Source organism: Pangasianodon hypophthalmus, chromosome 11, assembly GCF_027358585.1.
Source record: "Pangasianodon hypophthalmus isolate fPanHyp1 chromosome 11, fPanHyp1.pri, whole genome shotgun sequence".
In the NCBI taxonomy this organism is placed as follows: Eukaryota; Metazoa; Chordata; class Actinopteri; order Siluriformes; family Pangasiidae; genus Pangasianodon; species Pangasianodon hypophthalmus.
The window spans coordinates 23,958,133-23,973,892 of record NC_069720.1 but is presented as its reverse complement, the minus strand read 5'-3'; the positions used below and the strand labels follow the sequence as shown (position 1 = coordinate 23,973,892).

The window sequence follows — 15,760 nt, the reverse complement described above, 5'->3', positions numbered from 1 at the left end:
ATAATAAAACATGCTATATTAGATTCTTACACTCACTAGCCACTTTATTAGGAACACCTGTACACCTGACATCAACCATGTGGCAGCAGCACAATGCATAAAATTAGGCAAATACAAGTCAAGAGCCTCAGTTAATGCTCACCTCAAACATCAGAATGGGGAAAAAATGCAATCTCAGTGACTTTAACTGCGGAATGGTTGTTGGTGCCAGACAGGCTGGTTTGAGTATTTCAGAAACTGCTGATCTCCAGGAATTTTCACACACATCAGTCTCCAGAGTTTACACAGGATGATGCAAAAAAACTAAAACCATCCGGTGAGCAGCACTTCTGCCAGAATGGCCAGACTGGTTTGAGCTGACAGGAAGGACACAAATAAGCACTCTTTACAACCATGGTGAGCAGAAAAGCATCTCTGAATGCAAAGCACACCAAACCTTGAGTTGGATGGGCTACAACAGCAGAAGCCCACATCAGGTTCCACTCCTGTCAGCTACGAACAGGAATCTGTGGCCACAGTGAGCACAGGCTCCTTGAAACTTCTGAGACTAAATACGGCAAGTAGTTGCAGTCAAACCACTTTTTTTTTTTTTTTTTTTTTAAAACAGCGCGATGTGACATCTAGATAAAAAAAACACAGACTTGTGTCTCCACAGAGGACTAAAATTATCAGACGATTGCTGAATTTCTTAAGAAACACAAGGTAATTCAGCCTGTAAATTTCTTAGAGGAGGACGAAGAAAAACCACAGAGTAGCACCTGTAAAATAAGAAATGACCCAAGGACCCCATGTACATTTAATCCCTTCCAAACAGGGCTTAAGGCTAACCCTTGCCAAGCAATTTTGCAACAAGCAGTATTTTTTATACATTTAATAATCCTACTTGTAAAAGTTTTACATATTCAAAATAAAGATCCATAAATAAAATCACTGAGAGGCAGAAGTTTAAAATAGTTTTTCATTTAATAAAGCACATTCATGAAACAGGTAATTTTTAGAAATAAATAATGCATTCAAAAAGTCTTATACTTTAGACAAGATCATGCATGAATATACAGTGGATATAAAAAGTCTACACTCTCCCGTTAAAAGGGCAGGTTTTTGTGATGTAAAAAAAATGAAACCAAGAGAAATCATGTCAGAACTTTTTCCACCCTTAATGTGAAATTACAGTGTATAAAAATTAACTGAAAACCAATCAGGAACATTTTACGGAAAAATAAAAAGTTACAATAATCTTGTTGCATAAGCGTGCATATCCTTTTATTTTTGGGGATGTGGCTGTGTATAATAATTCCATAATTATAAAAGGTATGTTTGGTGCAAAAAAAAAAAAAAAAAAAAAGGACATCACTAAAAGGACACTATACTCACGGTGAAGCATGGTGGTGGCAGCATCACGCTTTAGTGCTGCTTTTCTTCAGCCAGAACTGGGGCTTTATGAAGGTGGAGGGAATCATGAATATCTACAAATACCAGTCGATTTTTGTGTAAAACCTTCAGGTGTCTGCTAGTGAGCTGAAGATCAAAAGGACTTTCACCTTTTAGCACAACAACGACCCAGTGCATACATCCAAATCAACAAAGGAATGGTTTAACTAAAAGAAGATCAATGTTTTGAGTGACCGAGCCAGAGTCCAGACCTGAATCCAGCTAAAAATCTGTGGTGTGACCTGAAGCGAGCTGTGCACAGGAGACGCCCTTACAATCTGACGGATCTAGAATGTTTTTGCAGGAAAGAGTGAGAAAATATTACCAAGTTAATACATGCCACGCTGATAGACTCTTATCCAAAAAGACTGAGTGGCGTAATACAATCAAAAGCTGCTTCAAAAAAGTATCAGTTTAGGGGTGTGCACACTTATGGTTAACCAGGTTATTGCAAGTTTTTTATTTTTCATATTTTTCCATAAAATGTTTCTGATTTCTGTTTTTCAGAATCACGTTGTAATTTCACATTGAGGGTGGGAAAAGTTCTGACGTGATTTACCTTGGCTTCATTTTTTACATCATAAAAACCTGCCATTTTTACAGGGGTGTGTAGACTTTTTATATCCACTGTACTCACATGAAGACAGCATTTAAAATACAGTGGTTCTTTTCTTAGATTTTATCAGCAGTTTTATCAAAACGTCTAAAATGAAAAACAACTCAACAAGAGGAAATGAAAGGTTGAAATGAAGTTGCTGGTTTCTTTTGAAAAGTTATTTGCCATCTACCTGGTGCCTAGTAGTGTTTTATAATTACCAGGAAATCATTTACAATGCCGTTTGACTATTACGTTCCATGAAAACTTGTCAATTTCTGTGGCATTAAAAAAACCAGAATAACAACGAAATGAATGATGAAGTAAACTGTTAAGCTAGAGGACAGGAAATTAGAATATGTTAAAGAAAACACATCTTTTGTCTTTTCAAACACCATCTTAGCAGTATGCAGTGAAATACCTTTTTAAATGCATAAATGAGAGTTATTTAACTGATCGGCTGCAAATAACAATACACATAACAAAATAACTTCCATTCATTCAGATACAGATGGGTAAATTAAAATGAAAGGAAATTAAAATTAAAGGAAAAACCAACAAAGGGTTTAAGCCACCAGAAGAGTCAATTCACTTTGCTTTAAATTCTACACCTCTCTGGAACTGTACTGGACAGATGAACGCCATTCTTCCAAAAGATTTTTCCTCAGGTGGTATTTTGATAATGGGTAAGATGAGAGCGTTGTCTAACAGTTTGTAACAAAATCTCACATCAGTGTTTAATTGTGTTGCGATCTGGTGACTGTGAAGACCACAGCATAGAATTTATCAATTTCATACTCATCAACCCACTCAATGAAACTTCATGCCCTGGGGATGGGGGCGGAGTCATCCTGGAAGAGACCACGCCCATCAGGATAGAAGGGAACAAGTGGACCAAAACCCTGCCAGCAAAATGTCCCCACAGCAAAATACCCTCCACACGTACAACAGAGCCTCTGCCATTCCTAATAAATACATTATATATATATATAAAATCAAGTAGGCAAACTGTGTAGGGGGAAGGAGGGGGATGAACTTAATGTACCTACTCCTTCAGTTGCATTCACTTAATAAGGCACACCCATATTGCATTAAAATATGAAATTTAATTAATGAACCTGTTTACTTTTTTCCCCTCAAAGAATACTGAAACCTGGCACAAGAAAATTTCTTTCCTTATTCAGTAACAACACAACCCCAGGATGTTTCACAACGGAGCAAATTTCAAATAAAACACAAAAAATGTAGTACCTAATGTAATGCTACTATATTTGACACTTTCAATGTTAATATTTATATTTTAAATATAAATATATTTTAATATTAATATTTCTCAGAACCAATAATGTGCACAAAATAATACTAATACTACTACTAATAATAATTGCTTGTGCATTAAAGATTACAATTATTTGTGAGATTTATAATGTATTATTTAATTTTAATTAAAATTTTAATTGAATTTAATAATAATTTTAGTTAATTCAGAAATTTGGCTCTGTAGTTTTGTACTAACAAGTAAGGACATCGTAACGCATCCAAAAGCCTCTAAAAGACATCAGGCCTCATGTATCAAGCTGGATATGAACAGATTTGTTCATAAATTGTTCGTATGAGTGTTTACACAAGAAATGTGATATTCATGAAAATCCTGTAATTTTCGAAGTGTTCGTATCCTACTCGTGCTCCTGAGTGTGTGTAAATTTACGCATAAGACTAACTAATGTAAACCTTGACTCGATTGACCTCAAATCAAATAATTTACATAAACTACTGTACTTATATATATGAAATATATAATTCAAATTGCTTAATTTTATTACATTTACAGCATTTAGCAGATGCCCTTATCCAGAGCGACTTAGAAGAGCTTTGGAGTCTCTCTCAAAAACACATCCTCATGCCAGTTCACTGGGTCAGAGACTAAGAGTACCATCAAGAACAGTTTGTTTAAACCAGTCTTTTTATCTTATTGGCATTAATTAAAGAATATGAAAAATAAAGAAAGAGAGTCAACACAAACCCATAAATTAAGACAAAAGTCATTCAACTATGAGAAATGAAATGTAACCATATAAATGGAGGACGGGTCGGTCTGTCTGCACGTAGCCCTAAACAAATGCCTCAGTGACAGAAAATTTAGTGCTCGCTTTTTATTATTACTATTGTATATATATTTTTAATATTTTTATTGGCAGAGGAAGTGAGTCAAAATAACCTCCACCTCTGTTTTTCAGGCTTTACCCTGATCGTAAATTTCTTGCTACTAGCTGTCTGCGCACGTGAACTTTTATGGAGTTTTGTGGGCGTCACTACATGAAAATGAGCTGTATTGGGAACACGCTTGATAATTTACTTGAATTTGATTGAAAAAAATCAGCGTTTCCAAAACTTTAGTAAATTCGGCGGAAATTTTTAGTTTACGCAAAAATATACACACAATTTTACTAAAAGATTGATCAATGAGGCCCATTATTTGATGAACTAATACCACTTTAACATGAACCGGGTCATAATACAGCAGAATACTTCGTTATTTAAAAAATAAAATGATTCAGAATAACAGTTTCTAACAGCCTTAGACAGCAGACTGTCACACAAATACAGGGCTTTCTGTTTAAATACCTGAAAGTCATGACAACTCGACCATACAGAAAAAAGTCACACTGATAACACAATGTGCCAACAGACAGAATGCTTCGTACTACCACATTAGCACAGAGCAACACACACACGCACGTGCGTGCACACACACAGACACACACAGAGAGTTGGGGGTGAGGTTAGCTTTTAAAGTGTCTGACAGATTAGTATGTGGTATAAATCTCCACACATAAGAGGCTTAACACTTAATCAGCCCACATGAATTGAGTGCCCTTCGTAATGGACACGTGGAGGCTGAATGGGAGCTCAAGCAATTGTGACTGAATTGAAATGAAACAGAATACTTGGAATACACACAATATCTAAAACTTCTGGGAGGGGGGGAATTTTCTCTGATTGTATAAAACGAACAAAAAAATGCCTTTTTTTAAAGTTTCATGTCAGCTAGTACCCTGGCACTTGGAATGGCCATATTTTCCATTTCCATCAAACAAGTGCTCTAAGATTCAGCATGTCTTGTATTAAAACACTTTGTGGCTACAGTGATGAGGAAAACTGGATCCTGTTTTCACAATCCATACCTATGTGTTCACCTACAGCTTGGCTAACATGTCCTTTAGTGGCAAGAGTCCTAAAAGAAAAAAAACAATGCTGCATAGCATCTAATGCACAGCAGAGCCAAGGTCAACATATAAACATCATATTTGAAGAAAACACAAACCTGAGAATAGTCTTAGGATAAGAAACACACCTACACTACCTGCATTGAACCAAAACATGCTGTTCTTTCTGAGGTATACATGTACACCACAAAAAAACCACATAACTGAGGAATAAGAATGACCTACAGATACAGACATCTAAGGTAGCATGAGTCTAGATTCACGGTTAAAGAACACTGCATAGTACCAGAAGCAAATCAGAAATATGTTTAAGGCATACTGTTTTGTTCAAAAAATAGTCTTTTGTAAAAATATATTAATGTGGACAGAAGCTTGTTCTCTAAAAATTTAGAGTTACAGTGATTAACTAATGTACCTGTTTGGAAGTGCAAATTACTGGCTTGGAATCACCTCACTCACATTCAGTAAGCGCTTTTTCCTAGTCAGGGTCACTGTTGATCCGATTCCTGTCCCAGGAACACTGGGCACGAGGCAGGAATACACCCTGGGCGGGACGCCAGTCCATCACTGGGCACCATGTGCACACATACACTGACACACTTATTTATACCAAGGAGCAATTTATCTTAGCCAATCCAGCTACTGGCATGTTTTTGGGAGGTTGGAAAAAAATGGAGAACCCAGAAGAATCCCACATAAACACAGAGAGAACATGCGAAACTCCACACAGACAGTAACCCAAGCCCAGGATCGAACCAGGAGCTGTGAGATAGCAATGCAACCTGCTGCACTGCTGCTGTGCCGCCCCTTGGAATCACCTATGATACACTAATTATTTTACCAAACAAACATACCAACACCCATTATTCAAACAATTCTTAAAGTAACTACAAGTACACACAGATAAAACTCAGTAAATGATACAAAAAATAGCTCTGATACAGAAGGAGTATGGTGTACATGTAGGAAAGGAAAAGGAGGATGCTCACATTCTCAGCTTTTGTCCAGACCTGTACTGTACTGTACTGTACTGTACTGTACTGTTGTGGACTGGTGTGAGTTACAAGTTAGAGTTCAGCGCTGCATTAAGGCGACACTCAATTTCCTCCAGCAAGCCTTTTTCCTGCACCACGGCCCCCTCTTGGTCCATCTTTTCTCCATCACCTTTGTTCTCTTTCTCCCAAGGAATAAGCAGTGAGGGCAGCCTGTTGCTTCCTCCTTGCTGCGTACGCTCCTGGTAGTGCCTCAGAGTCTCTTTGGATAGGACTTTCCTCCTCAGGCCACTGTGGACCTCTGTCACCTGGCTCTCTGGGCTCTGCTTCAGGTCCGAGGGAGGCTCTAGATGGTCAGGAAGGCTGGCGCTCTCACTCATTTCAAATGCTGGGGGCTGAGTGGGAGGCTCCATGAGAGAATTCCTCGTGTCTGCAAGGGCCTTGCAGGGTTTGGTAGAAGGAGCTGGCAGTGAGCGAGTGCTGCACTGGCGACGAGGAGAAGGAGGGAGGTGCTTGCCATTGATGGCACTGTCATCCTGCCCCATGTTCCAGCCACTCTGATCTCCGCAGGTGGCCGTGCCCCCATCACCAGCCTGAACTGGACTAGTCTTAGCTAGAGACATGTTCTAAAGCAAATGCATATACCATACAACTTGTCAATGTTGAACTTTGTTATATATGAATTTGTTCAGAGAGTTTAAAAAAAAAAAAAAAAAAAAAAAAACATACAAGGATCAGGCTTGCCTCACCGTAGTACTGCAGTCGAGCTCATCCATGGACCTGAAGAAGTCGAGGCTCTTGGCCGAGGAGAGCTTTGAGCCATGATCTAATGTGGTGGTGCTCAATGAATCTAGGATCTCTTCCAGCAAATTCATTTCGCCTGTCTGTCCTGCCTCATGCTCCAAGTCGCACGAGTCATCACTGTCCTCCATGTAGAATGGCATCTCACTACTGTCCTCGGAGGAGATTCTAACGCCAAACACACACACACACACACACACACACACACACACACACACACACACCTTATCAGTCAGGAAATATACCAATTTTCAGTAGAATAGAGGTCAATGTGAGAGAACTGATGAACACCAGATGGCAGTATTGCTATAGCTTAAGGATATTTTAAGAGGTAATACACTGCTGGAGGAAGGAACATTTGTAGAAAAAGCAAACCAATCTATATATACACACACACAGTACTGTGCAAAAGTCTTAGGCATCCTTTTTTTTTTTTAGTACAAACTTTGTTATAGATTTTTATTTTATGACTTCCACATTATCGAGTCAGTACAAAAGCATTTTAGATTTCAAAACTTTAGTTTTCCAGCACAGAATTAAATGTTAAAGAAAAATGTTTGCATATCAGTAAAGAAAGCAGCAGATTACATGAGACACTTTTCAGAAAAAAAAAACATAATGAAGGCTGCTGGATTTTGCTGCAGAAATAAGAAGCGAGTCGACAGTTAAAGTCTCCAGAAGAACTGTGGCTGCTTCTGCAAGATGCTCAGTAACACTTACCAGATAATTTCCATATAAAACTGCACACACTGCACCTGAGACTACTAATTTTTTTTTATTAAAGTAAAGGGTCGTCACACCAAATATTGACTTTGTTTCATTTATTTCTGTTTACTGCTCTTTATAGTACTTTTTCTTAAAACATTGTAGAAACATTTAATTTCATTAAATTTTGAAGGCATCTTTGCTCTACAGCATTTCTTTGCATGTGCCTAAGACCTTTGCACAGTACTAGTATTACTACAGTATACACACACGCATACATATATTATACATATGTATATATAGACAAATTCTGTACAGATAACAGATTACAGGCCCTTACTTGCTAGCTGTGTCCAGTTCATCTTCCATATCAATGGGATAGTCCGGAAAGCTGATATACTTATGGGAATTTTGATGCTGGTACTGAAAAAAATAAAAATAAAAATACGACCATTAGGAGAAGTACTATTGAGCCCAAATTTGCTCAGCATCAAGCCAAGAATTACAAAGAGACAACATTAATTCATCAGTCCAGTGCAGCCCACTCAGAATGCTAATCCCTGAGCTTTGTAACACACCTGTGCAACACTTTTAATTGGCAAATTAAAGAAGTGAAGAATTATAGGGCATGGCCCCATGCTGTGGCTCCAGGCTTGGTGGACCGTCATTAAACAGCATTCCCGCGACACACACACACACACACACACGTGTATCTATGTGCAGTCACTAACACAGCCCATAAACGGCCGCTTGCCACATTATCAAAGCAGACTGCTAAACTAGAGGTCATTTACAGTGTCCATAGTAGGAGACAGGAAACACGGTCCTTGACAAATGCGGGATGTGGGGGGAAACGGTTCACAAATTTGATTGGCTTTGACCAGACGATGGCCAATCCACCAATTCAACTCATTTAACGTGCATAGGCAGCAGTCACAGAGGTCAAATAGACTTGTGGTCTATAAGCCTTCCAAAAGGGTTAATCGGCACTCTCTGCAAAAAAAAAAAAAAAAAAAAAAAAAAAAGGGTAGCAAGCGTGTGTGCCGGCCACTTAAGACCCTTTGAATAAACAGGAACACATGTTGGGCTCTGATTACCCTGTTCACTGGTAGCTGGGAGCTATAATGAAAGTGATTACAGGGAAGTTTAGACCTCGAATTCTCCAAAAGGCTTTAAAGGATTCTTGCCAGGGCTGTAAATTCGGACTGTGAGCCACTCTGGCCTGGAGTGAATCGACTTGGTGCACCTGCGAAACAGTGACATTCATTTGCAGAGTGTTTATGAGAGATGGTGAAATTATTAAATGATCTTCAAGACTGCAAAACCTTAACCGGGATCTAAGACCAAGATCTCAGTACCCCTCGGAAATCTGTAATTAGGACCACTTAGACAAATCTGCAGTCTGACCACTCAGTGCAGTGCTGCTGTCCAGGATTTCTCTAGAAGGCTGTCAGTCTATCCTTGACAGACTAAAACTTTTAGAATTATCTTAGACCCACTGAGGCCAAGTATGTGCATTTAAAGCCACTGTTTTGGAGTTTGGCACTGCATTCATTCATTTAGTTCATTTAGCTGGATTCTGTGGTGTGCAGTTCCCCTCCTTGAAAGCTGAAGGTGTTTATTAAAACATGGTGAGTGGCGTCACTGCCTCTTCCAAGAACAGCAACACGAGTCAGACATATACCTCTACACCTCCCTACACATGGAGAAGTTATTACATACACTACAGACAATCATTTCCTATCAGCCTCACAAAAAAAACCCACCATGTTACTGAACTGAACTGAATTCTATTAATTTGTGTACATATACTATGTTACTACATTCATTCAGTTCTTCTGGAGACAAAGAGAAAATGATGGTTTAGGACAGTTGAGAAAGTCCCAAGTCACTGAATCATGCATTCTGTCCTTACACTTACTGCCTCACTAAAACAGCAACATGGACAAAGACGTAAAAATAAAACTTACAAATAATACTTGCTCATTTTGCCTTTCATATTTTCCATGGTTATATTCAGTGCACTGAAAGAGGCCAAGAAAAGACACAGCATATGAAATAAAAGAATAAACGGTTTAAGCAATCAGACTCAGCCTGGCCAAAACCACTAGTTTGGAATAAAACAAAAGAAAGCATGGGTATGTGCCTATTTGACTTTGTTATATATGCACTAAATCAGAAAGGACATATTGAGCTGCCACAGCTTGGTGTCTGCATATGTAACTGTTCACTCAGGGCCTGTTGGGAAATAGAGCCATGCTGAGTCTGAGTAATGCACAGATAGTCACACAGACCAAGTCTTCACACTCTGGACAAAGTTTCTTCAAGTGTAGACTGTAAAACTGCACAATGGTCAATGGTTTAATGGCATATTGTGAGTGTCAGAATGCACATCCCTCCCATTTCTGTGCATTTAGAGGACTGTCCTAACAATGAAGCTTCAAGTCTTAATATTCTATTAATAATTCATCATTATGTCAATAGCAGTTGTTTTCATCAGTTGATCATTTCTAGAGGCTACATTGCAGGGCTGTCCAATTCAGCCTATTCCTTTTGCCAGTATAATAGCAAGGCTCATGTTATGTGTTTCACATGCTGATTTTAGACAGTCCGCTGATCTCATTCGCTTGGCAGGCTTGGAAGGCATGCCTGGAAAACACAAACAAACTCTTCCAGTGCCTTTAGAGCCCAAGCCGCAGCCAAACCTTTGACTGGCTTATGCTGAAAGACGCCTTCAAGAATATCAGAGGGAGGCGTTTTGGCGCATCACATTTTTAAAAGCCAGCCTTCTTTAACTTGACGTGTGTGTGTGTGTGTGATGTTATAGAAACACCCAGTAGATGGCAGTTTGGTTACGACTGAAACAATATTCCCAGCCTAAGGGGTACAAAATTCTGCCAGCCACTAAAAAGCAGTGCATCCATCACACCATAGCCATGCAGATGTGCTGTTTGCTCCTCAGGTCACATGAAGCTGCCCAATAGCCAAGAGCTCTTTCTCTATTTGTATGTCAACGTTTTTTGACAACCAACAAATCTGTCCCCAACTCTGGCAGTCCTCCAGACTCACAATGAGTCACAGTGAGTCCTAGTTCACACACAGAGATACACAGAACCATAAAAATATGCATCGGGCAGCATGAAATATATATATATAAATTTGGAATAAACGGCTGATGTAGATGAGTCGCGCTAAATTATTGGTCAATACAAAATTTCTCAGCATAAAAAAACAAAACATATGCAATCACTAGAAGTTGTTCCACTGAGACACAAATGATTTGAGATTTCAAAATGTATACATACATATAAAAAACAGAGAAGACATCTTTTCAAGGCTTGAATGTGGATTTGTTGAAGACATGCTGCAGTTCAAACATGTCTCTTTTTAAAAAGATGTTCGAGGACGAGGACAGTATCATCGGACACATTAAACCATAACAGCACTCCTATAATCTGGTCACTGTATAAAGCAGTATGGAAATGAAGTTGGAGGCCTAGAAGCTGCAAGCGGAGACATCTATGAATTATACACTACTTGAGCAGGGCTTTCTTTCATATGCAGAGCTGCTCAACTGGCTTTGGCTGAGGGGGATACATCTGCCCTTCTCATCCAGCGTGTGTGGTTGTATACGTGTGTGTGTGTACTCCTTCCCCAGAGGCTGTGTGCCATATTCATAGCCATCACACACACACACACACACACACACACTCACACACACACTCACACACACACTCACACACACACTCACACACACACTCACACACACACACACACACTCACACACACACTCACACACACACTCACACACACACTCACACACACACTCACGTTTCATTCAGGAGAAGCAGGACTATGCAGATGAGCAGCAATCAGCTGCACTGGGCTCCAGGCCACGCCACAGACACCCAGAATGCCTTCCACTGGCATGCAGACTCGGCCAGGAAACCTTCCTGTCACCTCCTTCAGCAGTCCCAGCAATTCATCATGCTAATGTTAATTAATGTTCATTCCTGCTGACCACATTAACTAGGAAAATGCAGGATACCTTGGTTATATATATCTGTAGCTATATGATGCAAATATAATGTAAGAAACTAAAGAGATTACAATTAAAAAGTGAATCATGGCAAAACGGAGTAATCATAGGTTTCCTTTGCAAATAGTGCCTCTGCTGTACTGGAAGATGTATTAGACATGCGAAACACTTCATCCGGTCATAGTGCTGACTTTCTTTGAAGATAATGATGACTGAACTGCACTGCTGATTGATTTAGCCATTGATCGTGCTGAGGGCCTTTGTGTCAACACCACTGCGTTATACACAAGAACACACTTGCAGTGCCGGATATGACATCCTTTGTGTGGGGGTGTAAAGTCCCCAGGGCCCCGTTACTGTAGAGCTGAGTGAGGAAGGATGAGGGTGGCAGGGGGTCAGGTCTCTCTCTGAAAGGCCCTAATTGGAAGACCTCTGGCTCTACACCTTTTTGTACTGCTTATTCAATACCCACACCTACCCCCCAGAACCAACACACACCCACACACACACACAATAACGACACAGCAAATGACCAAGCTAATTAAAACGGTGAAAGAACAGTCAGTGATCAGATGAGGTGAGCTTAGGTGCGAGGTCTGGCCCAGGTCTGAGCACTCTTCATTTCGTCAGCATAAGCAGAGATGCAATCATCAACCCACGAGTCCATATGACAGTTTAAGGGAAAGATACAGCAGTTCCCTCACTGGTATTAATAATCACGAGGCCAGTTTTCTTGCAGTGTTTAAAGACAGTTGGCAATTGGGTCTCTGTATGATGATGGGATGCGTAAAGCTTTGCCTCCAAAAGCTTTGCACAAAAAAGGAGAAAGAAATTTTTAATGATACCACAGAAGAATTAAAAACTCCTCATTTTTGGATTTTATTGTATTTTTTCATGAACCTGAAGTAAGGGCCTCTACATGGGCAAAAATGAAGAGAACTACTTGGAAAATCAATTGCAAATGCGAATTCATGTGCCACAGACCCACTTCCTTTTTAAATCACGGACACTGACGGTTACTTTAACTGACCTAGATTTAAAAAAATCAGTTTGTACAGTGATACCTCACAGAAAGTGCTTTTAGTAATAGAATTATAAAATGTAAAATACATTCAATGCTCAGAAAAGTCAATATGCCTATGTCTGCTTAGGGCTACTCCATAGCCACTGTCAAAACAGACAGCAGTGACACCAGTGAGGGTAATATGAGGATAAGGAGGGAAGACGAAGCACTAAGGAATGGACTGATGTGCCCAGGACAGGATGTTAAGGTCCTTGCAAATGAAATGAAAGTTTATTAACATGACATTAATAGATTATTCCTATTCAGTTTTAGCCTGAACTAAACACTGTCTTATTAAGTTCCAAACTAAAACCATAATTGTACCATATTTCCATACAAACAAAAGGAATATGCTTTTATTTTATTGTATAGTAGAATTTAAAAGCATGTCCAGTGAACTTTTCTGATCCTTCTGAATGGAACGAACCCAAGAACTGCAGTAAATCTGGTAAAATATTATTAGATAGCTATTTCGGTAAACTGTTTCTTGATTTGGAAAAGACATCACTGCTTTGAAACCATTAGTTTGCTTACTCAGACACATTAAACAGAAGGTGGAAAGATTGCCAGAAAGTTCTACTGGGCCTCTGGTTCAGCAGTTCAATAAAGTTACATTCTGCAAATTGCTATTTGTTATCATAAATTGTGAATTTTTCCAGCAGCTCTGTATTTTTTCAGTGTTTTCAGGACATCGTAGCAGGGTTAACATAAAAAACTTCCAGTATAGACCATGCCCATTCCCACCCATTTTATCAGAATACAAAAACAGATATAAACAGCTAAACAGATACAGATAAAGGCAGTGTCTTATACCCCTGCAGTGTAAATACTACCATCAATACCACAAATATAAACCTAATGATGACACAAAAAGATAAAACATTAACACCCACCAGTCTAGACATCAAGCTCCGTATCTTTCTAATTATGTACAAATTTGCCTTCTGACACAAATTTCCTGCCTTCTTCAAGAGACGTACTTGAGAGAATTCCAATAATAAAAAATTAAAACTACTGACCCTCAATACTGGCAGTATAAAATCTGATCAGCGATCAGTGGTAGGAATTGAGGCCATCTACTGTGCCGATTTGGTGCCTGGGCTTGGCAATACTTCACTGAACCTCACACGCACATGCACACACATACACGCATGCACACACAGACACGCACACACAGACGCACACACACAGACGCACACACACAGACGCACACACACAGACGCACACACACAGACGCACACACACAGACACGCACGCACACAGACACGCACGCACACAGACACGCACGCACACAGACCCCAATATCCACACACACAAATACAGAGACCCAAAATACACAGACACATACACACAAATATCGACACACACACACAAACAGAGACCAATATCGACAAACACACAAACAGAAGATACAAATACTTACACAGACACAAAGATACAGACATACATACAGACACAGGGACACACAGACACACGCAGAAACAAAAATATACACACGCACACACAGACACACACACAGACACATACATGCGCAAACTCACACACACTCCAGTGTTCGACTAGAGGTTGACTTGTAATTCCTGACCTCCAACCAGGAAAAGCCACAAAAAAAAAAAAAAAAAAAAAAAAAAAAGAGGCCCTTTAACTCTAAAGCAACTCGAAATCAACAATTTTAAACGAGTTATACTCTGTATACAAGTATTTGCTTTAGATCAATTAACATACAGACATATTCACTTGTTAAATCTATAAACACTAACTATACACACTGCTGTTTTAAGAAGGAAAATGTTATCTGGCTAGATTGTTTCTAAGAAAAGACAAATGCAGAGGCATCCATGGTTTTTCCCCACGCTGTAGCTCGAATGTGTGAAGGTCAAAAATGACGTCATTCTGAGCATCCACTTCCGAGGCAAGTCGAACGTAGCATTACTGGTGCACAAATGGGCGATTCTTTTATGAAACAGTCTGTTCAAGAACTCTCTGGCTGTGTGTGTGTGTGTGTGTGTGTGTGTGTGTGTGTGTGTGTGTGTGTGTGAACACACTACACTCACCCTTCTCTTCTGAAGCCTCCTCGGTGAGAGGCTTTTAGTGCTGGTGGGAGAACCTGCACAGTACAGACCTCCCTCTTCCTCAGTGTCCTGCAGAAACACAAGGACAGGGAGAGACAGACAGAAGAATGAAGACAAGCAAAAGAGTGACAGAGAGAGGAAATAAGAGATTGAAAAGACGATTAAGAATTTGTAATGTTAACTGAACCAGTGTCGAATCATACAACATAAAGGTCATATTCACGTTACATAACATGAACCTACAAAACATTCCCATTTTGGTCATTCATAATCCTTAATTCATGCATACATGGGCGTGCACACACACGCACACACACACACACACACACACACACACACACACACACACACACGTTCTATTGCCCATCATCCAACGTTCTTGTCTTGGCTAGTACTGTTTAGCTAATCAGAGAGACACCAATAGGCAATTGAAATAAAATGAGAAAATTATGATACAATCAACTGCTCAAAAAAATCTAAAGCTACATTATGTGAAAGCACAACATGGCAACCTATCATCAGAGACACAGTTTAAATTTATCCTCCTGAATGAAGTGATATTCAGATTTCATAAGCTAGAGTTCGCCCAGTAGCCAGAACCATTTTAAGCACAACAGGTGTGTGATTGGAAAGCTGAAAACCTGAGTGTCTCACCTTAAGTCTCATCCTGTCCTTCACACCACGTAAGCCTTTTTTTGCATGAACCTTCGCCTTTAAGAAGAAAAACAAAAAAAACATCAGAATTCATCATTTAAAGAAAATCGAACTAACTTATAAAATGAATCTGAACACTAAGACTATTCAGATCGCCAAAGCTGTCATGACATTACTGTAT

General features: G+C 39.4%; 1 protein-coding gene across 1 annotated transcript in view; it reads right to left on the bottom strand.

Moving 5' to 3' along the window:
* Window positions 1–944: 944 nt before the first annotated feature.
* Window positions 945–15,760, bottom strand: part of dennd1b (DENN/MADD domain containing 1B) — a 93,596-nt gene continuing 78,780 nt past the window's right edge. Inside the window, exons 18-22 of the mRNA XM_034308759.2 lie at window positions 15,580–15,636; window positions 14,908–14,994; window positions 8,092–8,174; window positions 6,995–7,214; window positions 945–6,871 (exon numbers count right to left, since the gene is read on the bottom strand). Coding sequence (XP_034164650.1) covers window positions 6,314–6,871; window positions 6,995–7,214; window positions 8,092–8,174; window positions 14,908–14,994; window positions 15,580–15,636 — 1,005 coding nt within the window. The 3' untranslated portion in view covers window positions 945–6,313. The remainder of the gene's footprint in view (window positions 6,872–6,994; window positions 7,215–8,091; window positions 8,175–14,907; window positions 14,995–15,579; window positions 15,637–15,760) is intronic.